At 38.5% G+C, this 20,840-nt stretch overlaps 1 protein-coding gene and 2 pseudogenes across 1 annotated transcript; 2 read left to right on the top strand and 1 right to left on the bottom strand.

Annotated features, from left to right (window-relative positions):
* The first annotated feature begins 1,282 nt into the window (after window positions 1-1,282).
* Window positions 1,283-1,865, top strand: LOC124978819 (protein lin-7 homolog C-like; annotated as a pseudogene).
* Window positions 1,866-2,582: 717 nt separating this feature from the next.
* On the bottom strand, window positions 2,583-7,623 carry LOC124980753 (60S ribosomal protein L7-like 1; annotated as a pseudogene).
* LOC124980754 (enhancer of rudimentary homolog) lies at window positions 3,429-3,922 on the top strand. The gene has a single exon (XM_047546637.1). It carries the CDS (start codon window positions 3,437-3,439, stop codon window positions 3,749-3,751), a length of 315 nt encoding a protein of 104 aa, XP_047402593.1. The 5' UTR covers window positions 3,429-3,436; the 3' UTR covers window positions 3,752-3,922.
* Window positions 7,624-20,840: the final 13,217 nt, after the last annotated feature.

Consider the following 20,840-nt stretch of genomic DNA (forward strand, 5'->3'; position numbering starts at 1 on the left):
TCTGGCTGTCACTGATTCACCAGGATTACAGTCACAGTCTCCTAACTGGGTTCCTGAACTTATGTTTTCTCTTCCATCAATCTATTCTCCACAATTTCTGGCTAGTAGTAGTCATTCTACATCAATAAAATGATGTTATTATTTTGCTGCTTAAAACCTGCAGTAGCTTTCACAAATTTTGGGGCAAAATGATTTTCAGTTCCCACAAGAAAGGATATGTAACTTCCATTATCTGAGCCTCCTGGTAGTCACACCCTTGCACAAACCCCTCCTTTTGAGCATAAGTAGTACTGTGACTTACTTTTTACTGATAAAATACAACACAGGTGATATATGCTTGTCTTGCTAGCAGAATCCTTTTGATGACTTTGATGAAGAAACTAGTGATATTTGGGAGACCACATGACAAGGAACTGAGGATGGCCTCTAACCAACAACCAGCAAGAACCTAAGGCCCTCAATCCCACAACCTGCCAGGAACTGAACCCTTTCAACAACCCCATTGTGCTTGGAAAGGGATCATTATCTATAGTCTACCCATGAGAACTTGGTCCTGTTTGACACCTTGATAGCAGGCTGCTGAGGACCTCCTCCCTCCGCCCCCCCCCAAAAAAAAAAAAAACAAAAAAAAAACTGTGCCCAGACCCTCGCCTATGGGAGCTGTGAGAACAATAAATGTGTGTTTTTCTGAGTCATCAGGTACAGAGTAATATTGTTTTATAGTGAAAGATTATTAATATTTTAATAAGAGCTCTAACAACATAAATAAGGGATAACTCATTGCTCCCCCATATATACATACAACTCATCTATGGTTTGTCTTTCCTGCTGAGTTGAAGGAAATGTAAGAAATACCTGGAGTGAATGCAAAGCTAGTATATGAGGTCAAGGAACTTATACTATTCTTTAGAAGAAGGAAGGGATAAAAAGTTGAAAATATAAAAAGAATATTGGCAATATGGAGACTGACTGAATTGTATATAATTAGAATCCTAGAAGAGAAAAGAGATGAAGAAAACATTTTTTAAAACAATAAACCAAGAATTATAGAGAAATAAAGAGAAGTTAGGGACCTTTATTTATTTATTTTTTTTTGCGGTGCTGGGGATTGAACTCAGGGCCTTAGTGCTTGTGAGGCGAGCACTCTACCAACTGAGCTATCTCCCCAGCCCTGTTAGGGACCTTTAGATGAAAATGCTCATTGAGAGTTGAACAGGAAAATTATGAAAAGCATCACACATTGTAGTGAGCTCTAACAACATAAATAAAGAGTAAATTCTAGATGGCGGTGCTTGGGGAACCTGTACACCTGGAGAGGGAGCAATTGAATTGTTGCAAAACCTACAAAGGAGTGAAGAGGTACCACCACAGAAACTTAAGGCTTTACAAAGAGTCCTTCAGAATGCGTTCTGCAATGCTGTAAAAGAGGTATATGAACATGTCTATGAGCCTGTGAATATTAGTAGCAGTCCTGAAGTGAGAGCTAATGCAACTATAAAGGCTACTGTCACTGCATTAGCTGCCAGTGAAGGACATTCTCATTCTCGAGATGTTGAGCTACCCAATACAGAAGAAGGTCTTGGGTTCAATATTATGGGAGGCAAAGAACAAAACTCTCCATTCTATGTATCTTGAATAATTCCAGGTGGAATAGCTGATAGGCATGGGGGCCTCAAATGAGGAGATCAACTCCTTTCTGTTAATGGAGTGAGCGTTGAGGAGAACATCATGAAAAAGCTGTAGAACTGCTGAAAGCAGCCCAAGGAAAAGTTAAATTAGTAGTACAGTAGACACCCGAAGTCTTAGAAGAAATGGAGTCACGCTTTGAAAAAATGAGATCTGCAAAACGCAGGCAACAGACCTAATACATTTAAAACTTTATATTTCATTTTGCTTTTTAGCTAGAGAAGTTTTACTTGTGACCTACTGATGGCCGCAGTGCCAATGATTGTAAAAAAAAAAATACAAACTTGCCGTGAAATCCTCCTTGCCATTTTATAAATGTCTATTTTAACATCATTTATGGTTCTAGAGATGCATACACTTTTTTATGACAAGAAAAAGTAAAAGATGTTGAGGGCAATTCTGTCCTGTTGTTTTTACAGAACTTTTTCAAATGCAAATTTTGTCATAAAGTTGTTATAGATTTTTATTTATTTATTTTTCACAGTTTTTGTACTTTTCTTCCTAAGTATTTCAAGTCTTTTCAAAACAAGACTCTTGGGACCTCTAGATTGAAGTATGCTCCTAGACTTGGTCAACTGCTACAAGTCTTAGGGAGCCTTGTATACATGCTTGGGTTACTTATTCACCAACATTAAACCCCTGACAAAGCAGGACTTCTTTCTCCATGGCATGTGTTGATTTCAGAGGCAGAGGTGGGTCAATGTAAGAAACAATGGGATTTTCCCTTGGAACTTGTCTGTGATGACAGGTGCCTGCCATGATCATAACTACTGTCTCTTCCCCAATCCCTTCCTTCCATTTTCTTAAGGCAGGAAATAATCTCTGAAGATACTTGATAACAATTCCATCAAACAAAAACACGCCCTTCCAATGCACTGCTTTCAGATATTCTGGGTTTAGTTTAGCTGGTGGATGAGCTGATTGATGCATTCACCCGGATAACCAGGTAGGCCCATCTCCTTGAGGAAGTCCACTCTATTTTTGGTAGCATGACAGGCCACAGAGAAATGAAAAGGGCACAAGAACCTAGAGATCTCCCAGAAATACTTCCCATGGAAGGCAATTTCATGAATGAGATCTTCCAGACAACTGACATCAAACCTCCCCAGGTGCTCCTCAATCACTGTGTTGTCTGTCAAGGGGATGGACTTATTCTTGATCTTTGCTTGTCCATGTTTCAAGATGAGTTCCTGGACAGACTTCAGATTTGGAAATCCCCAAGTCACATAAGGTTCTACTATCCATAGCATTTTCAGGCTTTGCGGGGTGACTTTTTAACAAAGATATCACTAAATATTTTCTTCAGACGAAGTCTTGCAATGGTCCTCTGCACCAGCAAACTCACCCCAATAATCCTTTGGATGTGTACAACAAAGACCAAGGAATGTTTATCAGGCATTTCCAAAGCATGAGGTTTCACTTCTAGTCGTCTGACACGCACTTGGTAACGTTTCTTCCACCAGGAATCATGTAGGAATGATTCCGGTCGCTTAAACTTGAACTGTTTTCCTTTTCTCTCCTTTGCCAAAAGTGCTTACTTTGCCTGGGTAGCTTTGAGGGCCTGATAAGCCTTCCTCTTTTTCAGGAGATTTTCTGGAACCAGAGGGATCTTTTTCCTTTGCTGTCCCTCCGCCATCTTTCCAGAGCTACGATTACTCTAGATTTTTAAAAATGCTTTTTTAATATTAAAATGTACTTTTACGGTGTGCGGCGACGGTATCGGCAGCGGCTGCAGCAAGAGATTGTCGCGATGTCTCACACCATTTTGCTGGTACAGCCAACCAAGAGGCCAGAGGGCAGAACTTACGCTGACTATGAGTCTGTGAATGAATACATGGAAGGAGTTTGTAAAATGTATGAAGAACATCTGAAGAGAATGAATCCCAACAGCCCCTCTATCACATACGATATCAGTCAGTTGTTTGATTTCATCGATGATCTGGCAGACCTCAGCTGTCTTGTTTACCGCGCTGATACCCAGACATACCAGCCTTATAACAAAGACTGGATCAAAGAGAAGATCTACGTGCTCCTTTGTCGGCAGGCCCAACAGGCTGGGAAATAATTGAGCTGGAAGCATTAGGGAGCTGGGGGTGGGCTTGGAACACAGGTGTGTACAGCGTGCTGTAGTGAAAGTTTTGTATTATAGTAATCCTGTTTCCATTTTGTTACACTCTGGCCAAGATTGAATGTATTAGATGAAATGTGAGGGGCTTTGAGGATCTTTTCAATCTGAAACCCCCGTTGCCCCTTTTTTCTTTCTTTCTTTTTTTTTTTTTTACTTAAACATTTTTATGACGATTTAGGTTGCAGTTGCTCTTTGTCAGTTTATGTTGGTTCCAGTCCTTCGAACTGTTCATATCTGCTTTATAACATTCACTGTACTAACCCTTCAAGATCGGGTGGGGGGTGGTGACACAGTTTAGTTATGTCCTCAAGATAAAGTCTTAGTGAAAAATAAATAAATGTTCTTTAGTTAAAAAAAAAATGTACTTTTACATTCTTAATCTTTTTTTAGGAAGAATGTTTTCTTCATTTGGCTACTTATTTAAAATTAACAGTTCTCCAACTCTTTTTTTGCCTACTACATTTTTTTTAACCTCTGAAATTCCTTTACAGATTTCCAAGAAATTAAACATGGCAGTCTCACATACAACTCATTACACTGTCATTGTTAACATCATTGCTGCATTTTGTACTTCAAACATATGCATAATATATATATATATATATATAATCGATGATAATTATAGCATATTGGAAGTTTTTTAGGTTTTATTTGAACATGTATAATGGGTATTCATTTATACTGATTTATAAAAGTTAATTTTTAAACCCAGAAACAATCATTGCTAAAATATGTATTTCATAATATTAGAGCAGTGAGGCAAGAGGATGTAATTTGACTATTAGCATTAATGATTATATTCCTTTCTATTTGTATTCAACAGTATATCAAAAAGTATAAATGCAAACCAGGTTCAGATTTCATCTTGCAAATTTTTTAAAGCTATTCATTTTTATTTAAATACATTACTCATGGTTTGGTCTTACTATACCTAGAGATGAGCCAGTTAATTTGTGGTAGGAAATAGCAGAAACAAAAAAGAAAAAGTAATACCTTTAACTTCACTAGTCTTACTAGATTAGTTTAAAGAATCAGTGTTAAATAGGAAAAAGAGGATATGGTTAAGATCCATAAAATCTGTGAGATGATTTAATAAGAATCTGTAGATTGTCAAAATGAGTAGGAACTCATTCATATTAAAATGGTTGGATTTAGAGATGCAATCTTTGTTTACTATTCAAATATAGTGGGAATTTTGAAAGTTACTTTATGTCATTTGTCCACTGGATGTCACTATTTTACTAAATGGCAGCTCTGAGTATATGATTGTGACTGAAGTCTGCATAAAAGCTGAATTTTAAGAGTTCATTTTCAGTCACAATTCATAGGAACATTTGTACTTTTTAAAAATTGTGAATGACATGCTATAAGGAAAAAAATAAGAAATTGGCATAATTATCCATCCAGTATAAAAAAAAAAGTAGGCATTGTAATATTCCTTCAAGGAAGAATAGAAATGTGTATATCCTTTTCTGCATGTTTGTGAGCACTGTGATTCTTAAAAGACTATTCCAGTTTTCAGTGATTTTTTTCAGAATATAAGTCAATCAGCATTATTATTTGTCATTTAGGTATTGAACACTGGACTGCATGGTTGAATGTGTCATTAGTCCACTACAAAACATGCTTGTTATTGATAGGATCTTGGGTTAAATTGTATATTTTCAAAATTAAATGATGTGTTTTTAAAATGTTGGGACCAAAGTAGTATAGAATTATGGACTTAATTTAATTGTAGAATTATTAAAGGCATTTGTTGCAGAGCTTTATACATTAAAGAGAAATGTTTGTGCATATAAAAACAGTAATATTATTGTTATGCTTGTATTCTTGCATTACAGAGTAAATAAAACATGAAGAAATCTTATTTTAATATAGCTACAGCAACAGTAACTTTTAGGATATATGAGCATTTCCTTATAAATTATAGCTTCCTGGTTCAATGCCTCAGCTGTTTCAGAACTTTCAACCAAGTTAACTCTCTTTTGGTATTGAAACTCAGCAAATTAAATAAGCTGGGGTATTTGTTTTTTTCTTTTGCAGTAATCCACAATCTGTTCTTTGTGTGGGTTGGCACCTATTTATAACTCTTAAAATAAATATAGCTTAAGAAGCCAAATACAGTAGTTTTGCTTGGTATCATTGAGCATGAGTAGCAGTAGTTTGTTTTCATTATTGTAGTTTTCATAGTATATTTCAGAATTTTAAATCTTGACCATAGAATGGTTTGTTCAGTAGCAAAGATGTACAAAGGTGATCTAATATGATGAGGAAATGAAGGGAATTTTCATCTTATAAATGGATGGTTTGTTAATTAAGCTAGGCACATAGTAAGTATAATTGGTACTTGATTTGTAAATTACAAATGTTAACCACCCCCTTCCATTTTTCCTTTAATATTCTTATTACTTCTAAATGAGTTGACTCAGTGTTTCTCAGTCTTAGCTGCATATTAGAATGCCCTCAGAGCTAAAAAAAAAAAAAAAAAAAAATGATACCTGAATACCCTCCCATAAAAATTAAATCAGGATCACTCATTTTTAAAAAACATACCAAGTGATTTTAATGGACATCCAGTGTTAGGAACCACTAGTTCTGTTTGCAAGTATCAGGATAGAATACTTCAATTTGTAGCTACTTAATGATTGATTATATTTCTAGTAAATTCTTTAGGAATAAAAGGTACTTCGCATTTCTTAATTGGAAAGTAGTAACAGTCTGCCTTTTTTTCTTTTTTAAAAAATCTAGTAGTTGAAATGTAAACTTTAATGTTTCATCTTTCTGCTCCCTTTGCCTTTAAAACTTACAAAAATAGTGTTTATTCTTTGGAAAAGCATGCTTAAAAATTACAGATGAGAAATATTGTCATTGATAATTACATGCTGTCTTAATAAGGTCACTTTATCCTTTACTGTAATGCTAGATTATAATGGCCTCATTCTTTAAATTCATGTTTTTTTTTTTTTTTCTTTGTCATTTTTCCTCCTAAAATTTTTAGGTCTTTTTTAATTATTATTATTTTCATGCTCAATTACTTAAGTAGTTTGGTTCACGTACTTTGTTTACAATTAAAATGGATATTATAGCATTTAGTAGAAAAAATAGTATGGCTTATCTGGAAAGAACATCAGCATGACTTGATATAGACTTAAAAGAATACATGTTGTGAATATTTTATAATGTGGAATGATCATTGAAATATCAAGGCCTCTAGTAATCGTATTTCCTGAATCGTATTTTCTAATTATAGTTTGTTGTTTACTCTGTCAGCAGTCTGGTTTTGTAGTTTTTATTGTCCAAAATTCACTTATGTTTCTTTAAAGTTGTTTTAGTAATAGTTAAATAAGGGATAAAAACAAATTACTTGCTTTCTCTTTGCTTTTCAGGAACTTTAAAACTAATTTGTATCTGAACATGATTTTTTAAAATACTGGCAAGTGATATGCTTCTACTTTTTTGGGTTGAGATAATATTTCTCTAAAATGGATGTCAAATAACACTTTTTCAAAAGATGACTTCATTTATCAATTTAATTCTAATTCTTAGCTTATTTAAAATAAATTTGTATGTTATGTCCTTGTTCAAAAAAAAGGAGTAAATTCTAAAACCTTTGGAGAAAAAATATAGGTCACATGTAAAACAGATCACAATTGGGGGATCCAAGATAGCGGACTAGAGGGAGGCTGCGATCCTTGTCGCTCCATAACTCCGGTTTCAATCTGTTTCTTGGTGAGGCAGTTTTTGCTGCTTATTGATCCGCTGCTGTTTACCCCATTTGTCTGCTGTGATGACCTGCAGTCTGCCAGCATATTGACGCCTTTTTTGAGTGCAGATTGTTCACTGTCAGGCGCCTATCATCTGCCATTTGCCTGCCTCTCGCCTGTCCATCACCTGCCTTACACCTATCCATCACCCAACGCACGAGGTTCACCTCCCGATCACCCGACGACAGTCAGCAAACTGATTGCTGACCGCCAGTGGAGCACCAGCTGCCTGCTGTTGTCTGGAAGTTCTCTGTCACAGTAATTGCAGGTTTGATTACACGTGGCTGCCGCCATTTTGAGACAACAGCCAGGCCCCATAGGACCCCTGACTGAACTGACTGAGCCCCATCTCCAGGATCCCTCAGCCCGACCAATCACTCCCTGCCTCTGGGGCCCTCACATCGACTGACTACTCCCTACCGCCAGGACCCCCACACCAACTGACTGCGCCCTATCACCGGGACCCCAGACTGACTGATTGCACCTGGCCTCCAGGATCCCATAACCAAACAAAACACACCAGACCTCCAGGACCCCTGCCTGACAACCACATCCCGCCTTCAGGACATCCAGCTGACCACGTCCACACCCTCAGCAGCAGCTCCCCATTTGTCAACACATTTGGAAGCCACAGTGGCCATCTTGGATAATCCTGGAAGCCATAGGTCCGATCTTTAGGTGGGGCAAATCCCATCCTGAGACGACTGCTGGAGACTTGAAGCTCATTGTCAGGTACCTCTCATGCATCAGGCTACTGAACACTGGGAGGTTTCATTACTATATGACTGTTATAGTGTAGATTTTCTTTTTTCTTCTTATAGAAAAAAATTTAAGTTTTTATTTCTTTACTTTTCTTGCTCTCTTTTCCTTTTGTTTACCTGTTCCCTCAGAGTCTCTTTCTCCCTTTTTCGCATGCTAACATCCAATTTCTTTTGATTACACTCTCACCCTTTCTATTATCTAGAACTTCTGTATATTCTTTTCTTATCCCATTAACAGCCACATTCTACATCCCTCTGCATCTTCTTTGTCCTCCATTAGAAACTGCAGACCTTATTGCATATCTGTTTGTTTTATTGAAGATAATATTTTAACTCATTCTGTTTATTATGACAATTTTGTTATTGTCCTCATAGGGGTTATTTGGTCTAGGATTGCATAGTGTCTGAATTGGGAACTGCTAATATTGATCTCCCCTTAAAGAAAGGGCTTTGGAAACCTATAGGGCCACTATAAGCCTATAGGGGGAAATCTGCAATATCCCAAATCTGCACTGCTAGAGGGGAAGATACATGAACACCATGAAAAAACAAGGGAAGAAAATGATCCAAACAAATCTAGATTCTATATTAATAGAATCTAATGACAGTATGTTAGAAGAAATGTCAGAAAAGGACTTCAGAGTATGAAGACTTGATTAAGATGATTCGTGAAGCAAAGGATGAGATAAGAGAGCAAATGCAGGCAATGAATGATAATACCAATAAGCTGAAAGAGCAACTGCAGGAAGCAAAGGTCATTTCAACAAAGAGGTAGAGATTCTCAAAAAAAACCAAATGGAAATCCTTGAAATGAAGGATACAATAAACCAAATAAAAAGCTTAATAGAAAGCATCACCAAAAGACCACTTGGAAGACAGAACCTCAGACAATGAAGACAAAAAATTTAATCTTGAAAATAAAGTTGTCCAAACAGAGATGGTAAGAAATCATGAACAGAATCTCCAAGAATTATGGGACATCATGAAAAGACCAAATTTAAGAATTATTGGGATTGAGGAAGGCACAGAGATACAAACCAAAGGAATGAACAACCTATTCAATGAAATAATATCAGAAAATTTCCCAAGCCTGAAGAATGAAATGAAAATCAAATATAAGAGGCTTACAGAACACCAAATGCACAAAATCACAACAGATCCACACCGCGGCACATTATAATGAAAATGCCTAACATTCAAAATAAAGATAGGATTTTGAAGGCTGCAAGAGAAAAGCATCAGATTACATATGGGGGAAACCAATGTGGGTAGCAGCCAACTTCTCAACCCAGACTCTAAAAGTTAGAAGGGTCTGGAACAACATATTTCAAGCTCTGAAAGAACATGGTTGCCAACCAAGAATGGTATACCCAGCAAAACTAACCTTTAGATTTGAAAATGAAATAAAATCCTTCCATGATAAACAAAAGTTAAAAGAATTTACAAATAGAAAACCTGCACTACAGAATGTTCTCAACAAAATATTCATTCCATGAGGCGGAAATGAAAAACAACAATGTAGGTCAGCGAAGGGAGGAGGAACTACCTTAGAGAAAAACCACTCAAAGGAGAAACCAGGCCAATTTAAAAACCAAAAATAAGCCAAATGACTGGGAATACAAATCATATCTCAATAATAACCCTGAACGTTAATGGCCTAAACTCATCAATCAAAAGACATAGACTGGAAGAATGGATTAAAAAGAAAGACCCAACAATATGCTACCTGCAAGAAACTCATCTCATAGAAAAAGACATCCACAGACTAAAGGTGAAAGGATGGGAAAAAACCTACCATGCACATGGACTCAGTAAAACAGTGGGGGTTTCCATCCTTATATCAGATAAAGTGGACTTCAAGTCAAAGTTAGTCAGAAGGGATAAAGAAGGACATTTCATACTGCTTAAGGGAACCATAAATCAGGAAAACATAATGATACTAAATATTTATGCTCCAAACAATGGTGCATACCTGTACATCAAACAAATCCTCCCAATTTCAGGAATCACATAGACCACAACACAATAATTCTGGGTGACTTTAACACACCGCTGTCACCACTAGATAGATCTTCCAAACAAAAATCGAACAAAGAAACCATAGAACTCAATAACACAATCAATAACCTAGATGTAACAGACATATATAGAATACTCCATCCATCAATGAGCAGGTTCACTTTCTTCTCAGCAGCACATGGAACCTTCTTGAAAATAGACCATATGTTATGCCACAAAGCAGCCCTTAGGAAATGCAAAAAAATAGAGATACTGCCTTGGGTTCTATCAGATCATAATGGACTGAGAGTAGAAATCAATGACAAAATAAAAAACAGAGATTACTCCAACACCTGGAGACTAATGCTATTGAATGAAACATGGATAACAGAAAACAGATCACAATTTTTGAAAAATTGGATCTCTAGTGTCAAAAGCAGTGCCTGGCATGTTGTGGCCCCTCAACAAATAATGATTGAATAAATATATCTAACTTGCCAATAGAAGAACAGTCTATGAGAAGAAAATGTAATGATATTTTAATTTGTAAAATATAAAACTTTGAATCTAGACTTTTACATTTTATCTAAGTATTGTGTAAATGAGGCAAAATGAAGTGGTTTAGAAGTATAAAAGACCTCAGGGAAACTATTTCTGGAGAAAGAAAATTCCAGGAAGATGCTTCAAGATGTAAAAGAAGACTAAAAATAATTTACTTTAGAGTTTATTATCTTCTTTTTTTATTGTAAACAAATGGGATATATGTTGTTTCTCTGTTTGTACATGGCGTAAAGGCATACCATTTGTGTAATCATAAATTTACATAGGGTAATGTTGTTTGATTCATTCTGTTATTTTTCCCTTCCCCCCACCCCTCCCACCCCTCTTTTCCCTCTATACAGTCCTTCCTTCCTCCATTCTTGCCCCTCTCCCTAACCCTAACTCTAATCCTAACATTAACCCCTCCCACCCCCCATTATGTATCATCCACTCATTAGCGATATCATTCGTCCTTTGGTTTTTTGAGATTGGCTTATCTCACTTAGCATGATATTCTCCAATTTCATCCATTTGCCTGAAAATGCCATAATTTTATCATTCTTTATGGCTGAGTAATATTCCATTGTATATATATACCACAGTTTCTTTATCCATTCATCAGTTGAAGGACATCTAGGTTGGTTCCACAATCTGGCTATTGTGAACTGAGCAGCTATGAACATTGATGTGGCTGTATCTCTGTAGTATGCTGATTTTAAGTCCTTTGGGTATAGGCCAAGGAATGGTTAAGCTGGGTCAAATGGTGGTTCCATTCCAAGTTTTCTAAGGAGTCTCCACACTGCTTTCCAGAGTGGCTGCACTAATTTGCAGCCCCACCAGCAATGTAAGAGTGTACCTTTCTCCCCACATCCTCTCCAACACCTGTTGTTGCTTGTATTCTTGATAATTGCCATTCTAATTGGGGTGAGATGGAATCTTAGGGTGGTTTTGATTTGCATTTCTCTTATTACTAGAGATGTTGAACATTTTTCCATATGTTTGTTGATTGCTTGTAGATCTTCTTCTGTGAAGTGTCTATTCATTTTTTTGGCCCATTTGTCGATTGGATTATTTGCATTCTTGGTGTAGAGTTTTTTGAGTTCTTTATAGATTCTGGAGATTAGCGCTCTATCTGAAGTATGATTGGCAAAGATTTTCTCCCACTCTGTAGGCTCTTTCTTCACATTGCTGATAGTTTCCTTTGCTGAGAGAAAGCTTTTTAGTTTGAATCTATCCCAGTTATTAATTCTTGCTTTTATTTCTTGTGCTATGGGAGTCCTGTTGAGGAAGTCTGGTCCTAAGCTGACATGTTGAAGCTCTGGACCTACTTTTTCTTCTATAAGATGCAAGGTCTCTGGTCTGATTCCGAGATCCTTAATCCATTTTGAGTTTAGTTTTGTGCATGGTGAGAGATATGGGTTTAGTTTCATTCTGTTGCATATGGATTTCCAATTCTCCCAGCACCATTTGTTGAAGAGGCTATCTTTTCTCCATTGCATATTTTTGGCCCCTTTGTCTAGTATGAGAAAATTGTATTTATTTGGGTTTGTGTCCATGTCCTCTATTCTGTACCATTGATCCACCTTTCACCTTTCTATTTTGGTACCAATACCATGCCGTTTTTGTTACAATTGCTTTGTAGTAGAGTTGAAGATCTGGTATTGCGATACCCACTACTTCACTCTTTCTGCCAAGGATTGCTTTAGCTATTCTGGGTTTTTTATTCTTCCAGATGAATTTCATAATTGCTTGCTCTATTTCTGTAAGGTACATCATTGGGATTTTAATTGGAATTGCATTGAATCTGTATAGCACTCTTGGTAGTATGGCCATTTTGACAATATTAATTCTTCCTATCCAAGAACATGGGAGATCTTTCCATCTTCTAAGATTTTCTTTAATTTCTTTCTTTAGTGTTCTGTAGTTCTCATTGTAGAGGTCTTTCACCTCTTTTGTGAGATTGATTCCCAAGTATTTTATTTTTTTCAATGCTATTGTGAATGGGGTAGTTTTCCTAATTTCTCTTTCTGAAGATTCATCACTTATGTATAAAAATGCATTGCATTTATGAGCATTAATCTTGTAACCTGCTGCTTTACTGAATTCACTTATGACTTCTAAAAGTTTTCTGGTGGAATTTCCAGGTTCCTCTAAATATATAATCATGTCATCAGCGAACAGGAATAGTTTGAGTTCTTCTTTTCCTATTCGTATCCCTTTAATTTCTTTGGTTTGTCTAATTGCTCTGGCTAGAGTCTCAAGGACGATATTGAAAAGAAGTGGTGAAAGAGGGCATCCCTGCCTTGTTCCAGTTTTTAGGGGGAATGTTTTCAGTTTTTCACCGTTTAGAATATTAGCCATGGGTTTAGGATAGATGGCCTTTACAATGTTAAGGAATGTTCCCACTATCCCTATATTTCACAGTGTTTTGAGCATGAAGGGGTGCTGTATTTTATCAAATGCATTTTCTGCACCTATTGAAATAATCATGTGATTCTTGACTTTAAGTCTATTGATATGGTGAATGACATTTATTGATTTCCTGATGTTGAACCAACCTTGCATCCCTGGGATGAAACCCACTTGATCATGGTGCACTATCTTTTTAATATGTTTTTGTATGCGATTTGCTAAAATTTTGTTGAGAATTTTTGCGTTGATGTTCATTAAGGATATTGGTCTGAAATTTTCTTTCCTCGATGTGTCTCTGTCTGGTTTAGGTATCAGGGTGATATTGGCTTCATAGAACGAGTTTGGGAGGGTTCCCTCCTCTTCTATTTTATGGAATACTTTGAGAAGTATTGGAATGAGCTCTTCTTTAAAGGTTTTGTAGAACTCAGCTGAGAACTCATCAGGTCCTGGACTTTTCTTTGTTGGTAGGCTTTTGATGACTTTTTCTATTTCATTACTTGAAATTGGTTTATTTAAATTGAGTATGTCCTCCTCGTTCAGTTTAGGCAATTCATATGTCTCTAGAAACCTGTTGATGTCTTCAAAATTTTCTATTTTGTTGGAGTATAGATTTTCAAAATAGCTTCTAATTCTGTTTTCTATTACAGTCATGTCTGTTGTGATATTTCCTTGTTCATTCCGAATTTTAGTGATTTGGGTTTTCTCTCATCTTCTCTTTGTTAGTGTGGCTAAAGGTTTATCAATTTTGTTTATTTTTTCAAAGAACCAACTATTTATTTTGTCAATTTTTTGTATTGTTTCTTTTGTTTCAATTTCATTGATTTCAACTCTGAGTTTAACTATTTCCTATCTTCTACTACTTTTGGTGTTGGTCTGTTCTTCTTTTTCTAGGGCTTTGAGCTGTAGTATTAGGTCATTTATTTGTTGAGTTTTACTTCTTTTATTAAATGCGCTCCATGAAATAAATTTTCCTCTAAGTACTGCTTTCATATTGTCCCAGAGATTTTGATATGATGTATCTTTGTTCTCATTGACCTCTAAGAATTTTTTAATTTCCTTCCTAATATCTTCTGTTATCCATTCATCATATAATAGCATATTGTTTAATCCCCAGGTGTTGGAGTAGTTTCTGTTTTTTACTCTTTCATTTATTTCTAACTTCAATCCATTATGATCTGATAGAATACAAGATAGTGTCTCTACCTTCTTGTATTTGCTAACATTAGCTTTGTGGCATAATATATGGTCTATTTTAGAGAAGGATTCATGTGCTGCTGAGAAGAAAGTGTATTCGCTCTTGGTTGGATGGTATATTCTATAAATGTCCGTTAAGTCTAAATTATTGACTGTGTTATTGAGATCTATGGTTCTTTGTTCAATTTTTGTTTGGAAGATCTGTCCAGTGATGAGAGAGGCGTGTTAAAATCACCTAGTATTATTGTGTTATGGTCTATTTGGTTTCTAAAATTGAGAAAGATTTGCTTGACATACATGGATGAGCCACTGTTTGGGGCATAGATGTTTATGATTCTTATATCTTGCTGATTTATGCTTCCCTTAAGCAGTATGAAATGTCCTTCTTTATCCCTTCTGACTAACTTTGGCTTGAAGTCCACATTATCTGAAATGAGGATGGATACCCAGCTTTTTTGCTGAATCCATGTGCATGGTATGTTTTTCCCCATCCTTTCACCTTTAGTCTATGGGTATCTCTTTCTATGAGGTGAGTCTCTTGCAGGCAACATATTGTTGGATCTTTCTTTTTAATCCAATCTGCCAGTCTATGTCTTTTGATTGATGAATTCAGGACATTAACATTCAGGGTTATTATTGAGATATGATTTGTATTCACGGTCATTTGGTTCATTTTTTAAATTTTATTTATTTATTTATTTTTTTGACACAACTTGGTTCCTCCTTTATTTGACAGTTCCTTTAGGATAATTCCTCCCTTTGCTGATTTGCTTCTTTATTTTTTATCTCTTCCTCATGGAATATTTTGCTGAGAATGTTCTGTAATGCTGACTTTCTTTTTGTAAATTCTTTTAGCTTTTGTTTATCATGGAATGATTTATTTCTTGTCAAATTTGAAGGTAAGTTTTGCTAGGTATAAGATTCTTGGTTGGCATCCATTTTCTTTCAGAGCTTGAAAAATGTTGTTCCAGGCCCTTCTAGCTTTTAGGGTCTGGATTGAAAAATCTGCTGATATCTGTATTGGTTTCCCCCTGAATGTAATTTGGTTCTTTTCTCTCACAGCCTTTAAAATTCTGTCTTTATTTTGTATGTTAGGTATTTTCATTATAATGTGCCTTGGTGTGGGTCTGTTGTAATTTTGTGTATTTGGAGTCCTATAAGCCTCTTGAACTTGATTTTCCATTTCATTCTTCAGATTTGGGAAATTTTCTGATATTATTTCATTGAATAGATTGTTCATTCCTTTGGTTTGTTTCTCTAAACCTTCCTCAATCCCAATAATTCTCAAATTTATCCTTTTCATGATATCCCATAGTTCTTGGAGATTCTGTTCATGATTTCTTACCATCTTCCCTGTTTGTTCAACTTTGTTTTCAAGGTTAAATATTTTGTCTTCAATATCTGAGGTTCTGTCTTCCAGGTGTTCTATCCTATTGGTTATGCTTTCTATGTTTCCTTCATTTCAAGGACTTCTGTTTTTTTTTTTTTTTCAATATCTCTAACTCTTTATTGAAATGATCTTTTGCTTCCTATATTTACTCTTTTAACTGTCGATTGGTGCTATCATTCAATGCCTGCATTTGCTCTTTCATCTCATCATTCAATGCCTGCATTTGCTCTTTCATCTCCTCGTTCGCTTCCCTGATCATTTTAATTATGTACATTCTGAACTCCCTTTCTGTCATTTCTTCTGCCATGCTGTCATTGGATTTTATTGATGTTAAATCTAGATTTATTTGGGGCGTTTTCTTCCCTTGTTCTCTCATATTGTTCGGGAATCAGTGGATCATTAAGATATTGCAGATTTCCTCTATCGACTTATAATGTCCTGAAGATTGCTAATATATCCCCTCTTATCCTTCAGTAGCCTGAAGTCTTGGAGGAAGTTGATAATGCGGTGCTCCACAAGGAAGCTGCCTCTCTAGGGTTGGTGACCCTCAGGTGGGGTATATTCCCTGATAGTGGGCAGAGGTGCCTCCACTTGTTGACCAATGGTCATCCAATGGGGAACTAGACTGCGGGCTGAGACAAGGCCTGTTTGTGCCTGTGTCTCTGGTTTTACCATCCTTGTGGGAAAACCTCACCTGGCAGAGAAGACTCACCTGATAGGGAGGTCTCGCTGGTCAGTTCCCCTCCTAGAGGTTCCCCTCAATCTACAACTACCGCCTGGGCTGGGCTGCCTTCCTCTGCAACGTTCCCAGGGTCCCGGACCTACCTCCTGGGCCTGGGAGCCTCACCCTTTGCAGAAGAGTCTCCTTTGGCTGCCTCTCCTCAGAGAATCTGCCCGCAGTCCTGGAACCTTCGCTCCACCTCTAAGCATGTCTCCATGCGGCTCTTCCACCAAGAAGCCTCCTATGTCCTGCGACCCTGCTCTGCACCTAATTGCCTGGCTATGCGGCCCCTCCTCTGAGCCGCCACCTGGAGCCCTGTACAATAGCTCCGAGTCCCAGAGACCCGCCACACACCTCTTCCTCCGGACAGCTGCCCGGTGTTCCGACACAGTCACTAGGAGTCCAAGCAACTCACTTCGTGTCTCCTCCTCTCACCAACCGCCCGTAGCCCTAGTCAGCCACTCTGAGTCCAAGTGACCTGCCCTGTTCCTCCTCCTCCTCAGGGTAGCCCCCCTGGGTGTTCAGGAGCGGTCACTTTGAGTCCAAACAACTCACCACTTGCCTCCTCCTCTGAGCAGCCACCTGGAGCTCTGATGCAGTCACTCCTAGACCAAGCGACCCGCCACGTTCCTCCTCTTCCTCCTGGCAGCCCCCCGGTGTTCAGAAGCGGTTGCTCTGAGTCTAAACAGCTCACTGCACTGCTCCTCCTCTGGCAACCGCCTGTAGCTCTGATGCAGTCACTCCTAGACCAAGCGACCTGCTGCTCTCCTCCTCTTCCTCTGGGCATCCCCCCTGGTGTTCAGAAGTGGTCGCTCTGAATCTAAACAGCTCACCGCGCAGCTCCTCCTCAGGCAGCCACCTGGAGCCCCAGTGGTTGCTCCGAGTCCAAGTGCTGTGCTGAGCAGCCACCTCTACGATGTTCCCAGTTGTCTGAGTTCACCACTCCAGCGGGGGGAGGGGTGCCTTGCCGGGCAACTCTACTTCACAAAGTTCCCTGTGTCCCGGGACTACCGCCCCATCCGGGATGCCTCCCCAATGGCAAAGACTCACCCGGCGGCTTTGAGTTGGTCCCAAGTCTCTCACTATCTCCTCTTTTGAATCCTGTGTCCTGGAGCAACATGAAATGCAGCCGCCCTCTAGTCCGCCATCTTGAAACCTCAAAATATTTAATCTTGAAAATAAAGTTGAACAAGCAGAGAAGATGGTAAGAAATCATGAACAGAATCTGCAAGAACTATGGGATATCATGAAAAGGCCAAATTTGAGAATTATTGGGATTGAGGAAGGCTTAGAGAAACAAACCAAAGGAATGAACAACCTATTCAATGAAATAATATCAGAAAATTTCCCAAGTCTGAAGAATGATATGAAAATCAAATACAAGAGGCTTACAGAACACCAAATGCACAAAATCACAACAGATCCACACCGCGGCACATTATAATGAAAATGCCTAACATTCAAAATAAAGATAGGATTTTGAAGGCTGCAAGAGAAAAGCCTCAGATTACATATAGGGGAAACCAATGTGGATAGCAGCATACTTCTCAGTCCAGACTCTAAAAGCTAGAAGGGCCTGGACCAAAATGGAAAAACCCACTGGGTGGAATCTACAATTTCTAACTTCCCATCTTTACCTCCTAAAACACTCTCAGTAGTACTTAATGGTTTATTAAATGCTCCTAATGGCTCCAGTCCACCTTTGCCTGACAGCCAACGACAACCTGTATTTTCGGGACCACAGGGTTTGTCTCTGCCTTCTGAGCCAGCTGGGTGTTTCCTAGGTCAAGTCAGGGTCATCATGCAGTGGGGTCGAACGCATTCAGTTCAAGTCCTGCAACCAGGAGGAGCCGGACTACATTTCCCAGGAGCCTTGGCGTTGACTTCCGCTTCTGATCCCTTTAGCTCCTGGAGTTCTGTTCTTTCCCAGCAAATAACCTCCTGGTGTCTGGATCTGGAAGGAGCTGATGCTGGATAAGCGGGTATGTCCATCATTACATTGTCAGTCTTGGGATCCCGGCCTCCCCCGCTGGGTCTCTTCCCAGGGCTCCAGGCCCGCTGATCTGACCGTAGTCCCTTCTTTTGGAGCTGGGTTGGTGTCCATCTGGACGGGGCCGCCTTGGCCCACCCCCTCACCTCCTGGTGTTTGTGTCTGGGTTTTGTGTATGACTGACAATGGAGTATGTGTGTTTCACATCTGAGTTACCTCTGGTTCCTTTGCTTGGAAATGGAATGAGGGCCCACACAACCTGAAGCACCTGGTTGGAAGGTGAGGCAGGTAGGGTCCAAGGTTCCCAGTGTTTGGGGCAGGTCAGAGATCAAGACACTGCACCCATGTCTTCTTGTTGTTGTTGTCGTTCTTTTTCTCCATCTCCTCCTCCTCTTCTTTTCTCCTTCTTCTTCTTCTTCTTCTTCTTCTTCTTCTTCTTCTTCTTCTTCTTCTTCTTCTTCCTCTTCTTCTTTCTTCTTCTTCTTTTCTCTTCCTCCTCCTCCTTCTTCTTCTTCTTCTTTTCCTCCTCCTCCTCCTCCTCCCCCATCCTCCTCCTCCTCTTCCTCCTCCTCCTTTCCTCCTTCCTCCATCCCCCTCTCCATCCCCTCCCCCTCCTCCTCCCCCTTCTTTTTTTTATGACTGACAATATTAGCATGGGACATGGGATGTATGTAGGAGATCATTCATCTTCATTTACAGAAAGTCGTGCTACTTCAGTAGTAGACATCCATCTCATCATTTGCACATACAAAGAAACTGAAATACAGGAAGGAAAAGTATCTTGTTCTGGGTCACCCAGCCAACTGGCACATAGAATAGAAGGGCCCTCATTTCCAGGAGGGCATTTTTCATCAAGCCTCCTTGCACTTGTGTATTAATTGAGCTTGTTGATTACAGTATCTTTACCATTGTCTGTATGTAATTGTCTCATGTTCCTAGGTGTTTTTCTCCACAGGGCACCAGGGTAAAGGTATTGAGGTTTCCTGAAGATTTAGTGGCTGCTGAAGTTTTTGTTTGTTCGTTTGTTTTTAAATTTGTTTTTAATTGCCAGTGGACCTTTGTTTTACTTATTTATATGTGGTGCTGAGGATTGAACCCAGTGCCTCAAATGAACTAGGCAAGTGCTCTACCACTGAGCTATAACCCCAGCCCATGAAGTTCTTAACTTTAGCCTTAGCTCAAAAGATACTACTTCAGACTCCCTATTTGCTCTGAGTAGAGTCTCAGAGAATGGAAAAAGAAATACAATGAAAAAGAAAACATTCAGTCCAGAATCTTTTTCCAGAGTTTCTAGGTGCTGGAAATTCCCAGGAAGGAAGCAGAAAACTTGGGAAGGATTACTATACTCAAGTGGTCGTTCAAAGGCTGTGATTATAGAAGATTGGGCCCACAAACTTTAGAACAGAGGTAAGAAATATGAGAGAGGATTCTACCACTATCTGGACACCTTACAGGTACACACATAACCTTGCTTTTTCTTTATAACCATCTTATAAAATGTGTGTAGGTGGCTCTGAAAACTTGCCCAAGTTACCCCTTTCATCATCTGTAAAAAGCGATTTATGAAAAGCACCTGGTACATGGTGGGTGCTTGATAAATGGTAGTAATTTTACTAATGTAATTCACTTTATACTTGAAGCTCCAAGAAAATAAGATACCTACCTTCTATACATTTTTCATTATACTGGCTTCCTCTCTGAAGAATGAGAGAGGGGGTAAGTCACACTCTGGATGGAGATAAGGAAATGGACATGGAGAAACTGATGATTTGATTTGGCATTGTAGTACATGGGGAGTTCTGGGTCTTTGAACCTTTCACGAGGGCAGGTATATCTATATCTGCAGAGTCCATGGCCCTGCTACCTGGTTCTAGAAGAATTAGCCATTCCTTGGCTTCTCAGTTCCCTTTTAAAAAGTACTTTCTTACTTAAGGAAATACAGTAGATTAGAAGGGCTTCCAGGCCAGGTGTAGTGGTATATGCCTGTAATCCCAGTGGTTCGGGAGGCTGAGGCACAAGGATTGCAAGTTCAAAGCCAGCCTCAGCAAATTAGTGAAACCCTGTCTCTAAATAAATAGTTTTTTAAAAAGGCTGGGAATATGACTCAGTGGTTAAGCGAAGGGGGAAAAAAAAAGAGGTGGGGAGGCCTTCCATAGATTGCCCTTATTCCTTATTCTTTCTCACTTTCCCATAACATCCTGCCGTCAGCACCTCTGATTTCTCAAGGCCCTGGAAATTACAAGTTCCTATTTCCAC

The sequence above is a fragment of the Sciurus carolinensis genome, chromosome 3 (genome assembly GCF_902686445.1).
Source record: "Sciurus carolinensis chromosome 3, mSciCar1.2, whole genome shotgun sequence".
In the NCBI taxonomy this organism is placed as follows: Eukaryota; Metazoa; Chordata; class Mammalia; order Rodentia; family Sciuridae; genus Sciurus; species Sciurus carolinensis.

Bases quoted from the DNA above. Each gene is read 5' to 3' on its own strand.
- LOC124980754 (XM_047546637.1), top strand. From the start codon at position 3,437: ATGTCTCACACCATTTTGCTGGTACAGCCAACCAAGAGGCCAGAGGGC.